The sequence below is a fragment of the Sus scrofa genome, chromosome 3, assembly GCF_054392235.1.
Source record: "Sus scrofa isolate SSC_HxYL_T2T_F1_AM1 chromosome 3, Sscrofa_HxYL_maternal_Yorkshire_Landrace_v2.0, whole genome shotgun sequence".
NCBI classification, from domain to species: Eukaryota; Metazoa; Chordata; class Mammalia; order Artiodactyla; family Suidae; genus Sus; species Sus scrofa.
The window spans coordinates 5,940,799-5,960,957 of record NC_139385.1 but is presented as its reverse complement, the minus strand read 5'-3'; the positions used below and the strand labels follow the sequence as shown (position 1 = coordinate 5,960,957).

The 20,159-nt window shown below is 55.9% G+C and overlaps 1 protein-coding gene and 1 long non-coding RNA gene across 18 annotated transcripts in view; one reads left to right on the top strand and one right to left on the bottom strand.

The window, feature by feature from the left end:
• Window positions 1-4,696: 4,696 nt before the first annotated feature.
• TRRAP (transformation/transcription domain associated protein) overlaps window positions 4,697-20,159 on the bottom strand; it is a 120,044-nt gene continuing 104,581 nt past the window's right edge. For 11 of the 17 annotated variants that reach the window (XM_021086098.2, XM_021086103.2, XM_021086096.2 and 8 more), the window contains 8 exons: window positions 18,327-18,526; window positions 17,302-17,563; window positions 14,515-14,740; window positions 13,758-13,975; window positions 12,329-12,513; window positions 8,103-8,306; window positions 7,834-8,028; window positions 4,697-5,676 (listed from right to left, as the gene is read on the bottom strand). In XM_021086098.2, coding sequence (XP_020941757.1) covers window positions 5,392-5,676; window positions 7,834-8,028; window positions 8,103-8,306; window positions 12,329-12,513; window positions 13,758-13,975; window positions 14,515-14,740; window positions 17,302-17,563; window positions 18,327-18,526 — 1,775 coding nt within the window. In that variant the 3' untranslated portion in view covers window positions 4,697-5,391. The remainder of the gene's footprint in view (window positions 5,677-7,833; window positions 8,029-8,102; window positions 8,307-12,328; window positions 12,514-13,757; window positions 13,976-14,514; window positions 14,741-17,301; window positions 17,564-18,326; window positions 18,527-20,159) is intronic. The other 6 variants (XM_085016439.1, XM_085016442.1, XM_021086104.2 and 3 more) reach the window with 1 other exon arrangement.
• LOC146404353 (uncharacterized) lies at window positions 15,068-19,957 on the top strand. The gene is made up of 2 exons (XR_014840109.1): window positions 15,068-15,754; window positions 17,121-19,957. It is a non-coding gene; the product is annotated as an uncharacterized LOC146404353 (long non-coding RNA).

The following is a 20,159-nucleotide window of genomic DNA, read 5'->3' as shown; positions in this document are numbered from 1 at the left end:
GAACCGCGTTAAGAGACAGACACGGGCTCCCACCGACCTTTCAATCCCGAGTGACCTCCCTGTGAGCAGAAAGAGGAGACGTGCACGCGCAGAACCGGAACCCGGCAGAGACCGAAAGACTTCCAGAAACATCGGGACCCTCGGTGGCCTTTCTCAAGGCCCGCGCGCGCGCGTCCCACAAGCAACCCTCACAGGCCTGAAGGCGAAGAAGAGGCGCCTCCGGACAGAAACCCCTCAGAAGGAACTCAGAGGTCAACGAACACGGGGCCCGATGTTTCAGGCGTGAGGGGCCCGCCCGGGACCAGGTTCCCGAGGAAGGAACGTGGGGCTGTGATGGTGCAGAGTCCCTCCCCGGCCGCGGCCATCCCGACGGCCGGCAGGGGTCTCGGGGGCCCCGGGGCTGAGCCTGAGCCTACCTGCCCGTCTCTGGGTTCTGGAAAACAAGGATGATGCCTCCCAGGAATCCCCTCCTCCAAAGCTTTGGCCCAACGCCCACTCCGCCGACAAGCGCCGCATCTGCACAGGCGCTGGAGTCCGCCTTCTGTCCACACAGCCTGAGGTGCAGGAGTCTTCGCCTTCCCGTCAGACCCAGAACCTCAGCTCGGCGCCTTCATCTCTGCACTGAAGTAATGTCCAGGTTTTCCTCTGAGCTTTATTAAAGCGAAAGAGAGGAGTTCCCATCGTGGCGCAGTACTTAACGAATCCGACTGGGAACCACGAGGTTGTGGGTTCCGTCCCTGGTCTTGCTCAGTGGGCTAAGGATAGGCGTTGCCATGAGCCGTAGTGTAGGTTGCAGATGCGGCTCAGATCCCGTGTTGCTGTGGCTCTGGCGTAGGCCGGTGGCTACAGCTCCGATTGGACCCCTAGCCTGGGAACCTCCATATGCTGCGGGAGTGGCCCTAGAAATGGCAAAAAGACAAAAAATAAAAATAAAGCTAAAGAGATTATGCAGCAGTTCCAATTAAATCTTGATAGAATTAGTCTTGGGGGGGGGGGTGCTGTGCCTGTGGCCTGAAGTTCCTGGGCCAGGCAGTGAACCCATGCCAACACCAGGTCTTTAACCTGCTAGGCCACCAGGGAACTCTGATAGAAGTATTCTTAGAATAATGATTACTACCTGACAAATGTTTAAGTGTGCTCTTAGAACGTGACTGCTTCCACTTCGTTCTATTCTCTAGGTCCTGTTAACATGGGATTTATGTTGTTAATAAGTACATCAAAAAATCCATACATACAGCAAAAATTTACTTTTGTCTTCTAAAGTAACGGACCATTTTCTACTGGGTTTTTTTTTGGGGGGGTGTTACGTGATTATACAATAGCTTGAATGAAAGCTTTATAAAAATATAATTCTTAGCATATGACTTATTAATTGTAAAAATGTGAATCTCATTACAAATGTATTTCCATACTAGGTAGCCACTGGGTGGTATAGAAATAGTGCTTTCACTGAGACTATAAAACACTGAGGAAGGAAACTGAAGATGACTCACAGAAGTGGAAAATACCCCATGACATCGTACTGTGAAAGTGGCCATGCCACCCAGAACAGTTACTGCGAGCTCTATCAGACTACCCATGCCACCTTTCACAGAACTGGAACAATCCTGAGATCTATGTGCAACCACAAAAACTCACTTGCTAAAGCAATCCTGAGGAAAGAGAACAAAGCTGGAGGCACAACCCTCCCAGAGTTCAGACAAGATACAAAGCTACAGGAATCAAAATGGAAGATGTGGGCACAGAAACAGACACAGGGGGATCAATGGAACAGAATACACAGAGCCCCCCAAACCCCCACACACCTATGATCAATTAGTCTTTGACAGAGGAGCTAAGACTGTACAATGGAAAAAAAGAGTCTTCAGGAGTTCCTGCTGTGGCTCAGCGAGTTAAGAACCAGACACAATGTCTGTGAGTATATGGGTTCAATCCCTGGCCTTGCGCAGTGGGTTAAGCTGCGGTGTGGGTCACAGACATGGCTTGGCTCTGGCACGGCTGTGGCTGTGGCCGTGGCCGGAAGCTGTGGCTTCAATTCGACCCCTAGCCTGGGAACTTGCATAAGCTGCAGGTGCGGCCCTAAAAAGACCAAAAAAAAGTGGTGCTGGGAAGTATGGACAGCCAGCCACACGTAAATCAATGAAGATAAAACACACCCTCTTACCATAAAAAAAAAAAAAAAAATTAACTCAAAATGGCTTAAAGACTTAAATATAAGATATGAGATCCTAAAACTTGTACAAGAGAATATAGACAAAACATTCTCCGACATAAATTGTGCCAGTATTTTCTTAGCTCAGTCTCCCAAGGCAATGGAAATAGAAGCAAAAATAAATAAATGGAACCTAATCAAATGCACAAGCTCCTGCCCAGCAAAAAAAGACAACCTACGAACTGGGAGGAAATATTCACAAATGTAACTGAGAAGGGCTTCATCTCCAAAATACGGTCAGCTTGTGCAGCTCACTAACAACAGCAAAAAAAACAACCCAATCAAAAAATGGGCAGATCTAAATAGACATCGCTCCAAAGACGACACACGAATGGCCACCAGGCACATGAAAAGATGCCCAGTGTGGCTAATTATTAGAGACCTGCACATCACAACTACTACAAGGTATCACCTCACGCCTTCCTTGAAAAGGCAGGCAGCTGTCAGGTGCTTCCAGCCAAGAGGACTAAACCAGTCACAAAAGAATGCATACTGTGTGCGCCTCCTGCTGAGTCACATTCACAGCGACGCAGTAGGAGGGTGTTTGCCTGGGGCTGCGGGAGGGGCCGTCTCATGGGAACAGCGCTTCCCCTTCCGCCTGGGATGAGAGGCCCTGGAGGACCGTGGTGATGGTTGTGCAAGGATGTGGCTGTGTTGAATGCCACTTTCTTGTACACATAAAAATGGTTAAAAGGGGGGGTTCCTGCTGGGGCCCAGTGGAAACAAATCTGCCTAGTATCCAGGAAGATGCAGGTTCCACCCCTGGCCTCGTGCAGTGGGTCGGGGATCCAGCGTTGCAGTGGCTGTGGTGTAGACCCGCAGCCATAGCTCTGATTTGACCCCTAGCCTGGAAAGCTCCACATGCCGAGGGTGCAGTCTTAAAAAGTAAAAAAAAAAAAAAAAAAGGTTAAAAAGGTCAATTTGGTTTTATGTATTCTACAATTCGAAAACTCTCATAGTACTCACCTTGACACAGCGACTGGAGAGCCAGGTGTGGACCGGATGTGGCCCCTGACAGGAGCCCCTCTCTGACCTCGCCTGGCACCCAGGGGCCCAGGTCCCAGCAGGGCCATGTTCAAGGGAGAAAGCTGAGACTCGTGGTCACAGGGGCACTGGCTCCGGTCTCCCGTCTTGACCTACAGACGGAGCTCAGGTGACGCTGTCCCCATCAGGGACTCTCCTGCCCTGGTTGCTCAGATGCTTCCTAAGAACCAGGGTCAGTGCACGGACACAGAGTGGGAAGGCCTGGCCTGGAACCCAGGCCCCTGTCACCAGCACACCCACTCGACGCCCACCATCGAGGCTGAGTAACAAACGGCCCTTCATTCAAATGCCACCCACACATCTCTGCCACCACCAGGCTCCACGCCAGCTCCCCAGGGGCACAAAGGCAACTCAGTGGCTTATTCCAAAGTCCTGACCCCGGCTCGGGAGGCCTCGTTGCCCAGACTCTGGGGACGGCCGGGCAGCCAGGCCTCCTCCCGACTGGGGCCTGATGACTGCCTGACACCTGTCAATTTACATACGTGGCTGCGGCCATGCTGGAATCCAAGACATCGTCTCACAAAACCAGCCCTCAAGTCACTGTAAAACCACAGAAGTAGCTCCAAAGAATGGATGGAGAGGCCAGTCAGAAGGATAAAACCCGGCCGCTCCGCCCCCTTCCGGCTCTGGGGTGTGGGCGGCCCGGGAGTCCAGCTGGGCGAGGGTCAGTCATTTCTCCGGCATCAGCTCTGGGACGTGACCTTGGACGCGCCATTCACCCTGAGCTGGCAGGCCCTCTCCACCTCAGGGCTGAGACCCACCTAGGACTGGAGACCAGCACAGGGACCTCAGGCGGTCGCCATCAGTGCCACCCACCACCAGCCAGCAGGCGCGGTCACAGCCCAGCCCCGCCCGGCCTCCAGCACATCCGTTTGCCCGCCGGACCGGGCGGTGTGGCGAGATTTGGGTGAAGCAGCTGCAGACCTCACCTGCACTGGCCTCGAACAGCGGGGTCCAGGGGAGGCCAAGGGGGGCCCTGAGCGGTGCAGAGATTCCCCACGGGGCGAGTCCTTTAAATGAAATTCAAGATCATTTTAGAACTAAAGTCACAACCCCTCCCCTCCGTCCGCCTGGGTTTCTCACGGCGCTGCTGTCACCGCCTGTGCTGGGGAACTGGCCTCCCACGTCCTCCAGGGCCAGGTGCTTCTGCTCCATCCACTGTCTCCCTGAGGCGCTGATGGACGGGACGAGGGACACGCCAGGCACGGCTACACGGCAGCAGCCCCGAAACATCGGAGCCGGGCTCCGGGGCGTGCGCAGCCCCCAAGCGGGGACCAGCATTTCTGGGCAGCATCGCAGAAGACGCTGAGCAGTGAGACCCAAGTCCCAGCTGAGACTCTGCTGGGGGACGCGACTGCCACCAAGGAGCCACCTAGGGGTACAGGTGATGCTGGCCCAGGGCCCTGAGGAGCACAGGGACCATCCCACAGAAACGGCACACCCTTTTATAAAATATTTATTCTAAAAAAAATCACACTGTACAAATTTAGATAGAACATTCTCAGTGCTCACATTTATAAAAATGGGAACAGACAGGAGCTAGGGAACAAACCTCTGCTGCTGCTTTTTAAGTTAAGAAGGGAAGTGTTTTGTTTTCCAGGTACAGTGAGAGTGGACGTCTAGACAAAGACACCCGAGCAGCGTCGGCTCCCAAGTTCCGTTCTCCCTGGACCCCAATCCGAATGTGGGCAGGGGGTGGCCCCGCAGGGCGCGGGGCCTGGTCCGGTGGCGGCAGGCGCTCGGTGACATTCCCAGGTTGGTTACCACAGCGTGGGAGTTTGTGCTCAGAGATAATCCAGCGCAGTTTGTTCATACTTTCCTGTTTCTCTGACACAGTGGGTTTTCTGTACACTGGCTACAAAGTTCTGTACAAAAGCACGAAGCTCCTGCGAGGGGAAACTTCCAGGTGTTAAAAATGACGGCAGAGAAGTGCTTCCTGCAGTTCAAGCTGTACATTCACACAGAGGGAGGAGTCCAGTAAAAAAGAACTCACAAGAAGTTCCACGCCAGGGAGCCCTGGCTGCTTAAAAGGTGACTGGAAAAGCTTTGGCTGAGGCCCACCTGCCCCCCACCCCATCTGGCACTGACCGGCAGGGGAGGAACCGTCCCCGTCCAGCCGCAGGCCGGCCTCGCGCTCACAGCCAGGGGTGCCAGGCGGGGTCCATGCGGCACAGGTTGTCCAGGCTGTTGGCGGCGGCCACCAGGGTGTTCACTTTGCTCTCCCCGCCCTCAAACTGGGCGAGGTTGTGCAGGCGGGTCATGATGGCCGTCACGGCCTTCTGAACCAGGGACACCAGCTGCTGGCTGTCCATGTTCTCGGGCTGCCCGGCGGCCGAGAGGGGGGACGAGGTGTCCTCCTGTGTTTTTTTGTGCCACGCGATGATCTCGTCCCGCAGCACGGTTTTCAGGATGCCGTCCACCTGCACAGCAAGAACAAAACCACCCGAGCTCAGCCCCCACCCTCCGGGTGGCTCTCCAGCCAGGGGCTCGGCCACTCGGCTGGGGAGCTGAGCCTCTGTGGGCCAGACTGGGCTGTGCTGAGCGCTCGGACGGCCGCCCGGGGAGTCCACGCTGAAGAGAGGGAGCCGGCGGGGAGGGACCTGCAGCTGCAGCTCCTGCTGGGCACAGACCCCAGGGCACTGGGCCCTCAGCGTGGGGTTGGTGCCTGCAGCAGGAAGGTGAGCGAGCGCCCGAGGGCCGGGGACCAGGGGCCAGACGGTGGGGCTGAGGTCGCCCAGAAAAGGCCGCAGGGGTGCTCCCCCCAAAAATAAATAAATGAATCTTTAAAAAAGAAAAAAGGCAGGGATGGCCACCTGATGGGCTTCACACAAGGAGACGCCAGCCACGGCCCATCACAGACACTCTGCGAGGCACCAGGGCGGTGGAAGCTGCTGCAGACCCACCCGCGCGGAGGGTTTTATTCTGAGTTGCTTGGCGTCAGCGGAACGTGCTTTTACAAGACAGTACCACACAGAACCGTTTCTACACCAGCCTGATGTGGAGGCGTTCACCATGTTCAGGCTGTGAAGAAACGGGGGCCCAGAGTTTGGAAGAGGCCCTGCTCCTTCCACCTGGACCAGCGCAGGCTGTGCGAAGATGGCCCGTGCGGCTCCAGGTTGTGAGAGGTCTTGACACCGTGCACGGCTTCAGTCTCACCCTGAGACTGCTTCCAGAAGGGTAACTTTCTATACAGAACAGAACTTGGCATTTCAAGCCTCAAGCCTGAGTGGCTGAGGAGTTCCCGTCGTGGCTCAGTGGTGAACAAATCTGACTAGGAACCATGAGGTTGCGGGTTCGAACCCTGCCCTTGCTCAGTGGGTTAAGGATCCGGCGTTGCCGTGAGCTGTGGTGTAGGTCGCAGACGAGGCTCGGATCCCGCGCTGCTGTGGCTGTGGCGTAGGCCGGCGGCTACAGCTCTGATGAGGCCACTAGCCTGGGAACCTCCATATGCCGCGGAGCGGCCCAAGAAAAAGCAGAAAGACAAAAAAAAAAAAAAAAGCCTGAGTAGATGAAAGGGCACTCCGGCTCACGGCTTCCGGCGCAGACCCCTTACTCACACGAAGCCAAAAAGCTCTGCTCGCCCCCTGCTCATCACAGCTAATGGCTCCACCCAGAGCAGCATTCCACAGTGACGGGCGTGAGCAACCAAACCTTAGGAAGGGCGTCAAGTCCTTGCTCAGAGTTAAGAGCTTGGTACCTGTGCCCTAAAACCTGTTCAGTGTTCTGCGACAGGGACTGGTTTTGGAGGCTTCCCAGGACCCCAGGTGCTCATCTGGGAAAACAACCAACAGTACAGCTGGGCTCAGGAGTTAAAGGAAAAACACGAATTGTGTTCCGTCCTCAACTAGGAGAGACAGGCTGGGGTCAGAATGCACTGGATCTGAACCTGTCCACCCTCCCTGTCACACGCCCTGGCTTGGCCGAGGGCATCCCGCCCCGCCTCACCACTAGGCTACATGTGCTGCACGTCACTGCAGCTCCAGTAGGCCAGGAGCCGGTGACACACGCTTGTGTCCTTTTAGAGCAGAAAGGCTTGCAAAACGAAGGACAGAAGGAGCGAACAAAACGGACGTGCAGTACTAACAGTCAAGCCAAACTCTCCAGCCAAGGCTTCAAGACTGCTCTTGGCAGCACTCGTGGACAGAGAACATCTTAAAATCCTTTTCCCTTGGGGGTTCCCGGTGTGGCTCAGAGATAATGAGCCGAACCCAACTAGCGTCCATGAGGACACAGGTTCGATCCCTGGCCTCACTCAGTGGGTTAAGGATCCGGCATTGCCAAGAGCTGTGGTAGAGGTCGAAGACGCAGCTCGGATCTCGCGTTGCCGTGATGTAGGCCAGTAGCTGTAGCTCTGATTCGACCCCGGGCCTGGGAACCTCCATATGCCGCGAGTGTGGCCCTAAAAAGAAACAAAAAAAACCACCAAAAAAACCCCTTTCCCCAAGTGAGTAAGTGCAGCTGTGCAGCAATGAGAGCTCTTGCCCCGGGGCCTCCTCCCTCTTCAGCAGAGCCCGCGATTCCCGAGCCCACACGCGCTGAGCATGCGGCCGTGCTCCTGCAGGCCACCCGGGACCCACCTTGAAGTTGGGCTGGGCGAAGCACCGGGCCACGGCGATCATGGACGCGGTCAAAGGGCCCGAGACGCCGATGGTGGTCAGAAACTCGGAAATGTTGGGGGTGAGGCGGAACGGGACAGGGCGGTTGGCGTCCAAGTCTCCGGTCGCGTCATTTATGTCGAATCGGAAGTAGGCCACGTTGAGTTTGCCGGTGTCCTGGACGTCAGAGGGAGGCGCTCAAGCAGGGACCGGGCCGGGGGGAGCGGGGCCGGCCGCGCGCCGCGGCTTACCTGCGCTATCTGCAGCATCTCGGGGTTGAGCCTGTTGAGATGCAGCACAAACTCGGCGAAGCCGATGAGCGCGAGCTGGATGGTGAGCATCTTGCGGAAGGTCCAGTAGTCGGTGGCGTTGGGGAAGGTGTGCAGGGCCCACTCCCGGAGCATGCTGCGCGGCACCATGTTGCTCTGGACCTCCTTGAGGATGTCGCGGAGCACCTGGAACCAGACACGCGCCGCCGCGCTCGCCTCTGCTCCGGGCAGAAGACGCGCGACTGCCGCTCCTCTCTCGCTCTGCCCCCCACGGCGCGTGCGAGTTCCGGGACCGGAAACTGAACCCCCACCACCGCAGCGGCAATGCCAGACCCTTCACCTGCTGCGCCGCAAGGGAACCCCTGTCACTTTTTTCTTGCTCAGCACCGGCACGGTGGCTTCTGCTGGCAAATACTTATGCTGTCTCACTGGACTAACCCTGAGGACGCACAAAACGCGTCAATTTCCCTGCAAGGCTCCTTGTCTTGTACCCAAATCAACAGCGGAGCTGCGGGAATAAAAGCCTCAGTTACATGACAGCCAACTGACTACCCATCTCACCGAGAACTTAGCTAAAGTCTGAACACTGTAACTGGCCAATACACCAGAACACACAGACCAACTAACAAAAAGAACAAAAGAATACTTCGTAACTAAGGCAACTGAAGACCAAAATTTTATAAACCGAAGGACTGAATTTAAAATTAGATTAGATGCAGAGTTCCCATCGTGGCGCGGTGGTTAACAAACCCGACTAGGAACCGTGAGGTTGTGAGTTCGATTCCTGGCCTCACTCAGTGGGTTAAGTATCTGGCATTGCTGTGAGCTGTGGTGTAGGTCGCAGACGTGGCTCAGATCCTGTGTTGCTGTGGCTATGGTGGAGGCTGGCAGCTGTAGCCCTGATTTGACTCCTAGCCTGGGACCCTCCATATGCCGCGGATGCTGCCCTAAAAAGACAAAAAAAAAAAAAAAAAAATTTAGATGTTACACCACACTTTAAACTGAATTCTGGACTAGCAGGCTCATAAGGCTATTTCAAACATCAGAGAATGGTCTCAATGAAAAGGTTACTGAGTTGGATAAGTCCCTGAGAGACCAACTGGTAAAGGCCTCTTCTGGGCCGAGTCGTACCCTTGTGCCCTGCCACCCACGGGCACACAGGCCCTGAGCAACCAACAGCTCTGCAGATCATCAACCGTGCCTCGTTCCTGTTCATTCCGTCTCAGGTGGAAAGAAGCACACCTGAGAGAGCAAAGGGAGCACCTCCAGGGTCCGCTGCTCCGTAAGGGCACTAAGAACTCGCACCACCCATCAAAACCAGCTTTTCCAGAACTCTGGAACTTAGAGGCTTGTAACAACCCGAGCAACTTTTACTAAAAAGGGGGGGGGGCGACCGTTGGTGAGAGCAGTGAGCCTTTTGCAGTTCAGTTCCGGTTGTGGCTCAGCAGATTAAGAACCCAACAGTGGGTTCGATCCCTGGCCTCGCTCAGTGCGTTAAGGGCATTGCCTTGAGCTGCAGTGTAGGTCACAGGCACGGTTCAGAGCGGGCGTTGCTGTGGTGTAGGCCAGCAGCTACAGCTCTGATTAGACCCCTAGCCTAGGAACTTCCATATGCCACAGGAATGGCTACAAAAAGGAAACAAACAAAAAACGACTGTCCCATCCCCATCTCCCAGCTGCATGATGGCCTTGACAACCACAGCCTTGCCATCATGGCAGCTGTGAAGTTTGCAGCCTAAGAGCCACTGGAGTGGGCGGAATGGATGTGGTGACCCCACAAAGGCCTTGTCCCCGAAGGACAGTCACAGCTGACCTTTTGGCAGCTTCCTGAAAAAAACTCCCATTCACTGGGCTGGAGTCTGTTTGAACTCAGCGTTCAGGCAGGTGCTTGAGGCAGTGACAGCAGCTGGAACACGCATGAGGGCAGCCACCCAGAGGCGAGCTGGGGGGTGGGCAGGGGGAGAGGAAGCGACGTGGGGCTTGAGAAGCTCCCCACGTTCCGAGTCCAGAAGACCAGTCTCATGCTCATGAGAAACCTCAGAAGGTCCCATGCCCTCTCTTCTGATTAATGGTGAGATTCCGCACAAGCAGGAAGTGAAGGCTACCGCAGAGTTGTGACTACCCGCCCCCCACTGACACACACACAGGTGTGCGCCCAAAAAAGACGTGGAGGATTTATTGGTTCAAGGCATTTAAGAATATCTCTGTACATCACTGGATGGCCACTAGGCTAGGCAGGCAGAGACCGCAGTGGCTGCGCTTGTGTGAGGCCAGCTCAGGGCCTCACGGAGAGCCAACGAGGCGGCTCTGCATGTTCCTCAATGGCTTCCTGGACAGATTCGTCCAGGAAAGTCACCAAACAAACAAACAACAGCAACAACAAGCCTTGAGGGGAAGGATCTGATTTCCAGAGTTGCCACCCTGGTCCAGTTTTTTAGCAGATTATGAGGCAGGCCAAGAAGCAGGAAACCATGGCCAATACACAGCAAAGAAAGTGAAGTCACTAGTATCAAGTCACTTACACCCAGAACATCCAACAGAGCCTCACAATCAAGGCTAAAAAGACAAAGACAAATACCACACGCCATTACTTACATGTGGAATCTAAGATGTGACACAAATGAACATACGTACGAAACAACAACCGTCTCCGGCACAGAGAACAGGGCTGTTGTTGCTGAGGGCTGGGAAGCGGGGTAGGGATGGACGGGGAGTTCAGGGCTGGCAGAGTGGACTGTTACACTCAGGACGGGTAAACAACGCGGTCCCCCACGGCCCAGAGAACTCGGTTCAATATCCCGTGATGAAAAACCATGACAGAAAAGAAGACGAGAAAGCCCATGTACACGCACATACGTGTGTGGCTAAACCACTGTGCTGTATGCAGAAATTCACACAACATCGCAGATCCGTTAAAAAACCGACAATCCTGAGTCTTGGCAAGAATGTGGAGAAAGGAGAAGCCTCACACACTGAGGTCACGTTGGAAAACCCTTTGGCAGTTCATCAAATGTTCAACAGAAGAGTCACCACAGAGCCCAGCAATTCTATTCCTAGGTGTACATCCACGAGAAATGAAAACAGCTCCACAGAGAGACAGGTAGACGCACGTTCGCGGCCACATCAACCATAACAGTCAAAACGTTCAAAGACGCCCCAAGTGCATCGGCTAATGCTAATGCGTGGAGAAAACTCCAATTCCCAGCAGGGAGTCATCGGCCATAAAAACAAACAACTGACTGGCACAAGGAAACGGATAAGCTGGGGAGCCCCACGCGCAGTGAAAGCGGCCAGAAAACGCAGAGGCCAGCGCACTGTGTGACCACGCTCACACCATGCATCAGAGTGAGCAGGTTCCCGGAGACAGAGACCCCTGTGGTCGCCAGGGGCCGGGGCAGAGAGGCGAGCGGGCGACTCGCAGCAGGAAGGAAGTGTCTCCGGGCTGTCAGATGGACAGTGTGAGGGCTGCACAGCAACAGCGAGGGCACACGGGGGCTGGAGAGCAGGCCCCAGGGAGGGCACACGGGGGGCTGGAGAGCAGGCCCCAGGGAGGGCACACGGGGGCTGGAGAGCAGGCCCCAGAGCTGCCCTTGGTGATGCAGACGGTTCTGGACAAAACCGTCCCATCCAGAGCCCACGCCTGCCCTGCCATCCACCACAGGCAGGAGTCCGCAGTGGAGGGGACCTCCGTCCCCCAACAGCTGAGAGCCGTCCAGGACTCTGGCCGTGGGCACCATGCCCCCATCCAAGGAAACCAAGAGAGCTGCCCGAGATGGTCAGGGCTCACCACTCTCCGCGTTTGAGGAAGTACGTGTGGGTGCAGAGACCTTGTGTCTCCTTAAGGCCCCAGCAGCAAACCAGAGAAACGGGAACACTAAATGGGCACACAGCCTCACACCTCCTAGACCTAGCGTGGCGACCAAACGAATCTGCTGTGAAGTTACTCTCAAAATTCTCATTTCTGAGCGGCCCTGCGAGTGCAGCTGAAGAAGGGTCAGGAGCCTCTCCAAGGTTGAAAACGCACCCCTCTGTCCTGTTACAAGCGTCCGTCTGCCACGAATGTCACTTTTCCAAGGCCTGTGGCCACCCTGTTTCTACCAACTCACAAGTCCAGAAAGGGACAAAGGCACCTCTCACCCAGCTACTTCTGCATGTGCCCTGGCCACGGAAGCGCCACCACACTGTGCCCCCGCCCCTGCCCGCCATACCTGGTGGCTGGCCTGTGTGCCCCGCGCCTGCACCGTGGCCAGCCGGTCATAGTAGCGGGAGATGGGGTTGTCATGCTCGATGCCCTTCTTGGCGCAGCGCTGCTTGTAGATCTCCACCAGGGAGAGCGAGGAGGGATTGTCCTCCACCAGGCGCATCTGCGGGGACACGGCCACGACGCGGGGGACTGCGGAGACAGGGGACGGACAGGAGCTGAGCACGGGCGACTGCAGGCCAGCGTGCAGCAGAGCGTGGGGGGAGCCGGGGGCTCCTAACCCATCGAGGCTCAATTTGGTCTAACGTCAGTGAAAGCACAGCTGCCGGCTTGTTGCTGTGACTTTAACTCGAGAAGAAATTCCACAAGGACCCCAAGGACGCATGAGCACTACCCCGGGAGCAAACCAGGAGCTCGTTTCTTTGCAGAAAAGAAGAGCCAATTACCGCAGCTAGGATCAACACTGCAGATCAAATTACATACGTGTTAAAATGCACACAGCTTTCCCCCGATGTGTTTATTTAATCTGCTTCTTATCTCGGAGATGCTGAGCTTAAGGGTAAGAGGTTCTGGGGAGTTCCCACTGGGATGCAGTGGAAACAAGTCCAACTAGTATCCGTGAGGACTCGGGTTCAATCCCTGGCCTCGCTTAGTGAGTGCATTAGGGATCTGGCATTGCCGTGAGCTGTGCTGTGTGTCGCAGACGCGGCTTGTATCTCCCATTGTTGTGGCTGTGGTGCAGGCTGGTGGCTGCAGCTCCGATTTGACCCCTAGCCTAGGAACCTCCATATGCCGTGGGTGCGACCCTAAACAGCAAAAAAACAAAAAAGGAAAAGCAAAAACAGGAGTTCCCATTGTGGTGCTGCAGAAATGAATCCGACTAGGAACCATGAGGTTCCAGGTTTGATCCCTGGCCCTGCTCAATGGGTTAAGGATCTGGCGTTGCTGTGAGCTGTGATGTAGGCCAGCACCTGTAGCTCCGATTTGACCCCTAGCTTGGGAACCTCCATATGCCACGGGTGCAGCTCTGAAAAGCAAAACAATAAAATAAAATTAAATTAAATTAAAAAAAACAAAAAGCAAAAACAAAGGGTAAGAGGTTCTGGGTCAGAATGGGCGGACTTCATCCTAGCTCTAGAAGCAAGCTCCACAGGGGACCAGGTAGCACGTACTACGACGGGCCCCTCCTCGGGGATTCAGGCTGCAACGTTCCATGGCCCCTCCTCTGGGAGGGTGGCAGACGGGTCACCCTCGACAGCTCAGTTCTGCAGGAGCTCACTTGAGGCTGCCAGTTGTGGCCTGATCAAGGTTTCTGAGGCCCCCTAGAGCTCCCCAACTTCCAGGAAGGCACCTCGGGGGCACCCACTCTGCAGGGTGCACCCCAGGGAGATCAGAGACGGTGCTGAAAATGGCCGCATGCCCGAGGGCCCCGGTACCTGTGAAAAACAAGTGCCGCTTGGTGGTCTCCTTCCTCTTCTCCAGGCAGGGGTTCAGCAGGCGCAGCAGCTGCAGCACGCGCTCCTCCCTCCTCGACTCCGTCAGGCAGGCGTCGTTCATGACCAGGTAGGGGTAGACCTTGCCGTTGTGCCCGCGGATGTACAGCCTCCTGGCGGCGGTGTTGTGCTTCTGCACGATCTCCACCCGGGGCATAAACCTATGGGCACAAGCGGACGCTGAAACCCCCACGCCCCGCTGCCACTCCCTGCCCTGGTCTTGGAGAAGACGGAGCTTCAGACGAACGGCAGCCAGAACCATCACAGGAACAGACGGCGGAGACGGCACCGCGGGGCGCTGGGGCGGAGGAGCAGGAGCCCGGGAGCCAGTGGGGGCTGGCGCGGGGCGGGAGAAACAGGCAGGGGCGCCCGACTGTGCGGGGCTCCTCTGCACAGCTCTCCTTACGCTGTAAGTGAGATGCAGCCTGCTCCGGGAGTGCCCAGAAAACTGGGAAACTTTATATTCTGTCAAGCTCTGTGAGGATGCCGCAGAGGCTCTTTGCAGAGCAAACACAAACCTGACTCCAACAAGACCTGGCTGAAGCCATCAGTTAGGCCAGCCCCGCCGCGGTGCTCGTGACCGAACGCCGGGCGCAACCCTGGGGCCTCTCTGGCTCAGGGGGAGCGCGGCCACCGTCTGGACCGCTGCCGGGGCTGCCCGGGGGGCCTGCGCGCGCGAGGCCAGGGCGGGCGCACTCACCTGGCGATCTTGATGTAGTAGTGGGTCGGCTTCGGCATCAGAAACTCCCCAGGAATCTCCACCTCAGCCGTCTGTGCCGAGAAATTGCTCAAAAACCGGCACTTTTCTTCTATGAGGAAGAATTTTGGCAGCTGCTTGGTTTTAGCCTCCAGGATTTTGATCCACTTTTTCAATTTAGAAATAAGATTATGCAGCTTCATGGATCCTGGAACACTGAAGTCAAAATCTTCGAAAAAAATATAATTAGAAACACTTTTAGTTGTCTGGACTTTTGCTGACTCGCTACAAAACCACGGTTCACGAGCCTCCCAGGCAGGCAAGAGGCACAGCTTACAAGCAGTCTGGAGCGAAGGACTGCGGGCTTGGGACTGAGGACAGCACTGCCCCACAAGAACCAAACCCAACGCGTGCGGGGCCCTCAGCCCGAGACGGGGCCAGCCCAACAATCCGATCGCCTATGCGGGAGTGTCACGTACGCAGGAGTCGTCAGCTTTATGAAAGTCAGGGTACTTTTCTTGCCTTTTTTTTCCCCATGGAATTTCTGAGGTTTCCCTTTGACTTCAGCACAATTTCAGAGGAGCAGGCGGCTGGTAAGGTCGCCACGCACCAACACGAGACTGGCAGCTCCCTGCTCAGACGGCAGGGGGGCGGAGGCCACCCAGCCAGGATGCAGGCAGCTTCGCACAGGGGCTGTTCCTTCTCAACTCTGGATCAGGAAGGTGTTACCAAGCTCGGGTCTGATCTTCACATGATGGGTTTTTGTGTGTTACTTTTTATTTGAAACTAAACACAGACTCAGAGGAGTGCAAAGAAATGTACGGGGAGGACCACGCACCCCGCTTCCTGAAACCAGAACTTGGCACTGGCGCGACCTGCACGGCTGATCCCCTCAGGCGGCTGTCCTGTGTGGGTGCACGTGTGGCTGTGAGATGTCACGTGGGGAGCACCGCATCCCAGACACTCACTGTCCCTCCCCTCAGCCAGCCCAGTACTGCTTAGAGCTGCACCCCTCCTCCCAGCCGCCGCCACCCGATCTCTTCTCCATTCTGATTATCATGTCATCTCACAAACGTTTCATAATTAAGAATCATGCAGCAGGAATTCGTTTGAGATCGACTTTTTTGCATAATTTCTTTGAGGTTCGGCCAAGGTGCTGGCGTGTATTAAGAGTTAACTCCTCTAAGAGTTCCCATTGTAGCTCAGTAGGTTAAGAAACTGAGGAGTATTCATGAGGACGCAGGTTCGATCCCTGGCCCTGCTCAGGGGGTTAAGGATCCGGCGTTGCCCTGAGCTGTGGTGTAGGTCGCAGATTCAGCTCGGATCCTGTGTTGCTGTGGCTGTGGCCCGGCAGCCGCAGCTCCAATTCAACCCCCAGCCTAGGAACTTCCATATGCCTCAGGTGCGGCCCTAAAAATTAAAGCGTGAACTCCTTTTTATCAGCTCCATGTGAGTATAAAGCGCCACTGTTCCTCCGTTCCCCTTAGAGGCGCTGAGTAGATGCTAGTTAGGTAGGGGCTATTCCAAGTCACGTGGCCGTCACCGCCTGCATCCGAGTTTTCCCTTGTAAATAAGTCTTCCCTGGGATAAATCTGATGTACTGTCTTGAACTTTATTCCAACTCCTTACAGGCTTCAAGTTCAAGGATGAAGGTACAACTCCATGCGCAGGACACTTCCCAAGGACGTAGCCTTAAGTCTCTGAAACTCACACCAGTCTGAGGTGGGTCTGAGCCTCAGAGCTGTCAGTTTGGGTCTTTTTTTTTTCCCCCACATCAGAATCCAGATGATTTGTCCCACTTCTAATCCTCTACTTCAGACCCATTTGATTTAATGACCCGGACTCTTGAACATAAAGACAGACTGAGTTGTCACTGCTCCACAACGTAGGAGGGCTTCCAAAAACCTTCTCCCCAGACAAAGACACGCCAGCCCAGCTTGAGCCCAGGGGACGGGGCTGTGCCCCTGGGGAGAGGGTGCGAGGCCCTGTGACAGATGAGGAGCAGGCTGAGGGGGGCCGGGCCGTTCACCTCAGATCACGCAGAAAGAGCTGGAGCCAGGGCTCGGCCCCCGAGGGCCTAGGGAAAGGCGGGAACCCGCACTGGGAAGGGAACGAGAACCACTCCCCCGGCGCTCTGCCCCCGGAACCCACTGCACAACTGAACCGCACTCGCCCCCTCGAGCCCTGCACCTGTGTCATTCACTGCCTCGTCTTCTCCTGCTGACTTTTCAAATCCACACACACGGGCAGGGCGGGGCAGGGGGGGAAGGCGCAGGTTTCTCCTAAAACCCCGCGTCGAACCCTGACATGGAGCCTGCTGCTCGGGCTCCAAGCCTGACCTTTCACTGGAGGAAGGACGTGCGCTCCCAGGCGGGGAGCGTGGCAGGTTTCCCTGTGATCTGAGTCTGTACTTTTTTTTTTCACTTTTTAGGGCTGCGCCCACGGCACATGGAGGTTCCCAGGCTAAGGGTCCACCTGGAGCTACAGCTGCCGGCCTACGCCAGAGCCACAGCAACGTAGGACCCAAGCCGCATCTGCAACCTACACCACAGCTCACGGCAACGCCGGATGCTTAACCCACTGAGCAAGGCCAGGGATCGAACCCGCAGCCTCATGGTTCCCAGCTGGGTGCGTTTTCGCTGCGCCACGACGGGAACGCCTGGGTCTGTAATTTAAACACAGTGTAACCAGCTCACCCAGGACGGGACTCAGGACAGCAAAGGAACACAGCCAGCTTAGAGGTTAAAGACCAAGGCAACGCGCTGGGGGAGCCCCCTCTTGCGGACTCACCAGTGGTGAACTGGCCCTTCAGCTTCTGGAAGACAGGGTCCTGCGCGGTGGCCTGCGCCCGCCGGGCGAGAGACTCGGAGGCCGCGCTGGAGAACATGGTCGAGACGTTGGACACGTTCTCCAAGCCCACCCCGAACGTGCTCACCAGCTTCTTGACAAAGTTGAGAGTGTGGGGGGTGATTTTGGCGTCCGACACAGCCCCGCTTTTCTCAAAGGCGACCGAGTAGCACTTGGCCAGGCCCTGCTGGAGCTGCCTGAGAACCTGGGGGAAGAGACCCAAGCAACTCACACCACAGAGCTTCCGTCAGAGCACCAACCCAGCCCAAAGCACCTGCCTGGCACGGCCCCATCACCAGCAAAGCTCTTCACGGCCCTGGCGAACGGCCGGTGTTGGCACCAGATTGCAAAATGGGCAGCGGGGGGGATGCCTGGACCTTCCTGCCTCGAGCTGCGTTAACAACGAGGAGCTACTGCCCTGAACATGAACAAAGCCCCCCAACTCTGTGCGTCATACACGTGCCCGTCTGTGAGTTAACCCAGGAGCAACCTCACTGTTGGACAGCCTTGGTGCTACTGCGCGCGCGCACACACACACACACACACACGGCCCTCGCGAGGGCCCGACCAGCGGGACAAATACCTGGGAAAGGAAGGCTGCCGAGCTTAACAGCAGCTCCACTAAGGAGCAGCCAAGCTGCTAGAAGGTCGCTCCGGCCCCTGGAGACAGCGGCCCACGAGCTACCCCCCGGGCCCACCCCCGGTGCTGCTGTCTGGTCAGCAGCAGGACTCAGGCGAACAAAGTAAGCATTTTGAGGCCAGAAATGGCTTTCTCAATTTCATAGTCTCTTGACATCTTCTGCCTCCAGCACTGCAGGCTGCACAGGGAGCGGACAGCGTCTGCTGCTCCCCCGGGCAGTCCGACAAGTGCCTGAACGCCCAGGCGGCGGATCTAGAGAGCGGCCACAGGAGCTCCAGAAGGACAGTCCCTCCGCAGGAAGCCAGCGCCCCGAGTCCACTCCACATACCTCCTCGTGCCAGTTCTCTCGGAACCAGACCATCTGGTCGACGATGCCTTCCAGGGAAGACAGCAGGGTCGGGTGTAGCTCCCGCTGCATGTGCATGATTCGGCTGCAGCGCCACATGGGGGCTGTGGCTCTTATGGGCCCTGGATCTGATGCAGAATGGGACTGGTTACCCACTGAACTTGGCTGCTGCTGTCCAGAATCTGAGAGCAACACACACAACGCCAATGTCAGCGCCAAACTGACCGATGGGAAGCTCGGTGCTCTAAGGACCCACCGGCCAAAGGAACGCTGGTTCCTGCCGGCTGCTACACTTCACGGCCGCCTCCCCAGGGGCCACGTGGGGACGCCCTGGCTCTAAGGAGAGGGCGCTGCGGAGAGCGAGACGGGTACCACCAGGCTCCCAAATGGTTTGGTAAAAACGCAAAAAGCGTACATTTCTCGAGAGAGAGCAAGTGTGGTGGCATGCTGACGGGTGGGCCCCAGTGAGGCCCGGCAGGTTCGATGCACTTTCTTTTTATGGCCACACCCATGGCATATGGACATTCCCGGGTCAGGGATTGAATCTGAGCTGCAGCAATGCTGGGTCCTTTAAACCCACCGCACCAGGGCAGGGATGGAACCTCCATAGTGACCGGAGTCTCTGCAGTCGGGACTCTTAAACCCACCGTGCCACAGTGGGAACTCCCTGAACTCTCTTTTTAAAAAATTTGTGTAAGCTGGAACATTTTTAAAATGTTTTGCAAAACATTTCATGATACCTTCCTGGTATTACAGCTCAGAGGATCTAAAGTAGTTGCCAAGTGCGTCTATGTGTTTTCACCCGAAGGCCAGCCCACACGGAGAAGCAGTCACTTGCTATAGAAGCAACGTGTTGTAGAAGCCCTGGTGCCATTTTTCTAGCTTCCGTGCACTTAGAATGAAAAAAAGTATCTTTCAAATGACCAAAACACGGATCTGCCTGGGCAGACCCAGGGTCCGGGCTAACATGCACCGCGCAACGTCCTCACGCCCCCAGCGCACGAGCTGATGCCGCCGCCACTGGCCAGCAGAGGGAGTCACCTTCCTAGGAAGACTGCCCTCGCAGCATGCATGTCTACGTACTAAAAATGTGGCAATGCAAAAAAAAAAAAGAAAGAAAGAAAGAAAGAAATACGATGAAGCGGGAGTTCCCGCTGTGGCACAACAGGATCAGTGGCATCTCGGCAGTGCTCAGACATAGATTCGATCCCCGGCCCGACACAGCGGGATAAGGATCTGGCTTTGCCACAGCTGCAGTGCAGGTTGCAAATGCGGCTCAGATCTGACCCTTGGCCCGGGAGCTCTATATGTGGGACGGCCAAAAAAGAAGAAAAAAATGGTGAAGCCAACAGTGTTTTAATTGTTTACAAGGCACCACGCCTAGCAGGTAACTGGAACCATTAAGTAATTCATGTCTTTAAATACTAGGCCTGGTCAACATAGATTGAAAACTTCTGTTTTCAGTACATTTTCACATTTAGTTAAGACTGACTTTTACTCTGATTCTCATGCCACCTGAAGTCACCTTTCTTTGCAACGCAGTTAACTGACAGCGCCACCGTTTATCAGGATGCACCTTTAACAGGGCCAGCTAACATTTCTAATTATCTCCACCTAGAAACGTGTGGTTTTTCTACTTAAGCTGCGCTGGCTCGTGTGCAGATGACGGATGGGCAAGGACCGTACACCTCACGGCGAGGTGAGGTTCTGTCGTCCAGCCCCTGGGTCCTCTCAGCAGCTAAACAAGCCTGGCCCACGTGCTGGCACGTGACCGCAGTGGTGGGGACCTGGGTGCCCCGGGATCCACCCCCTCGG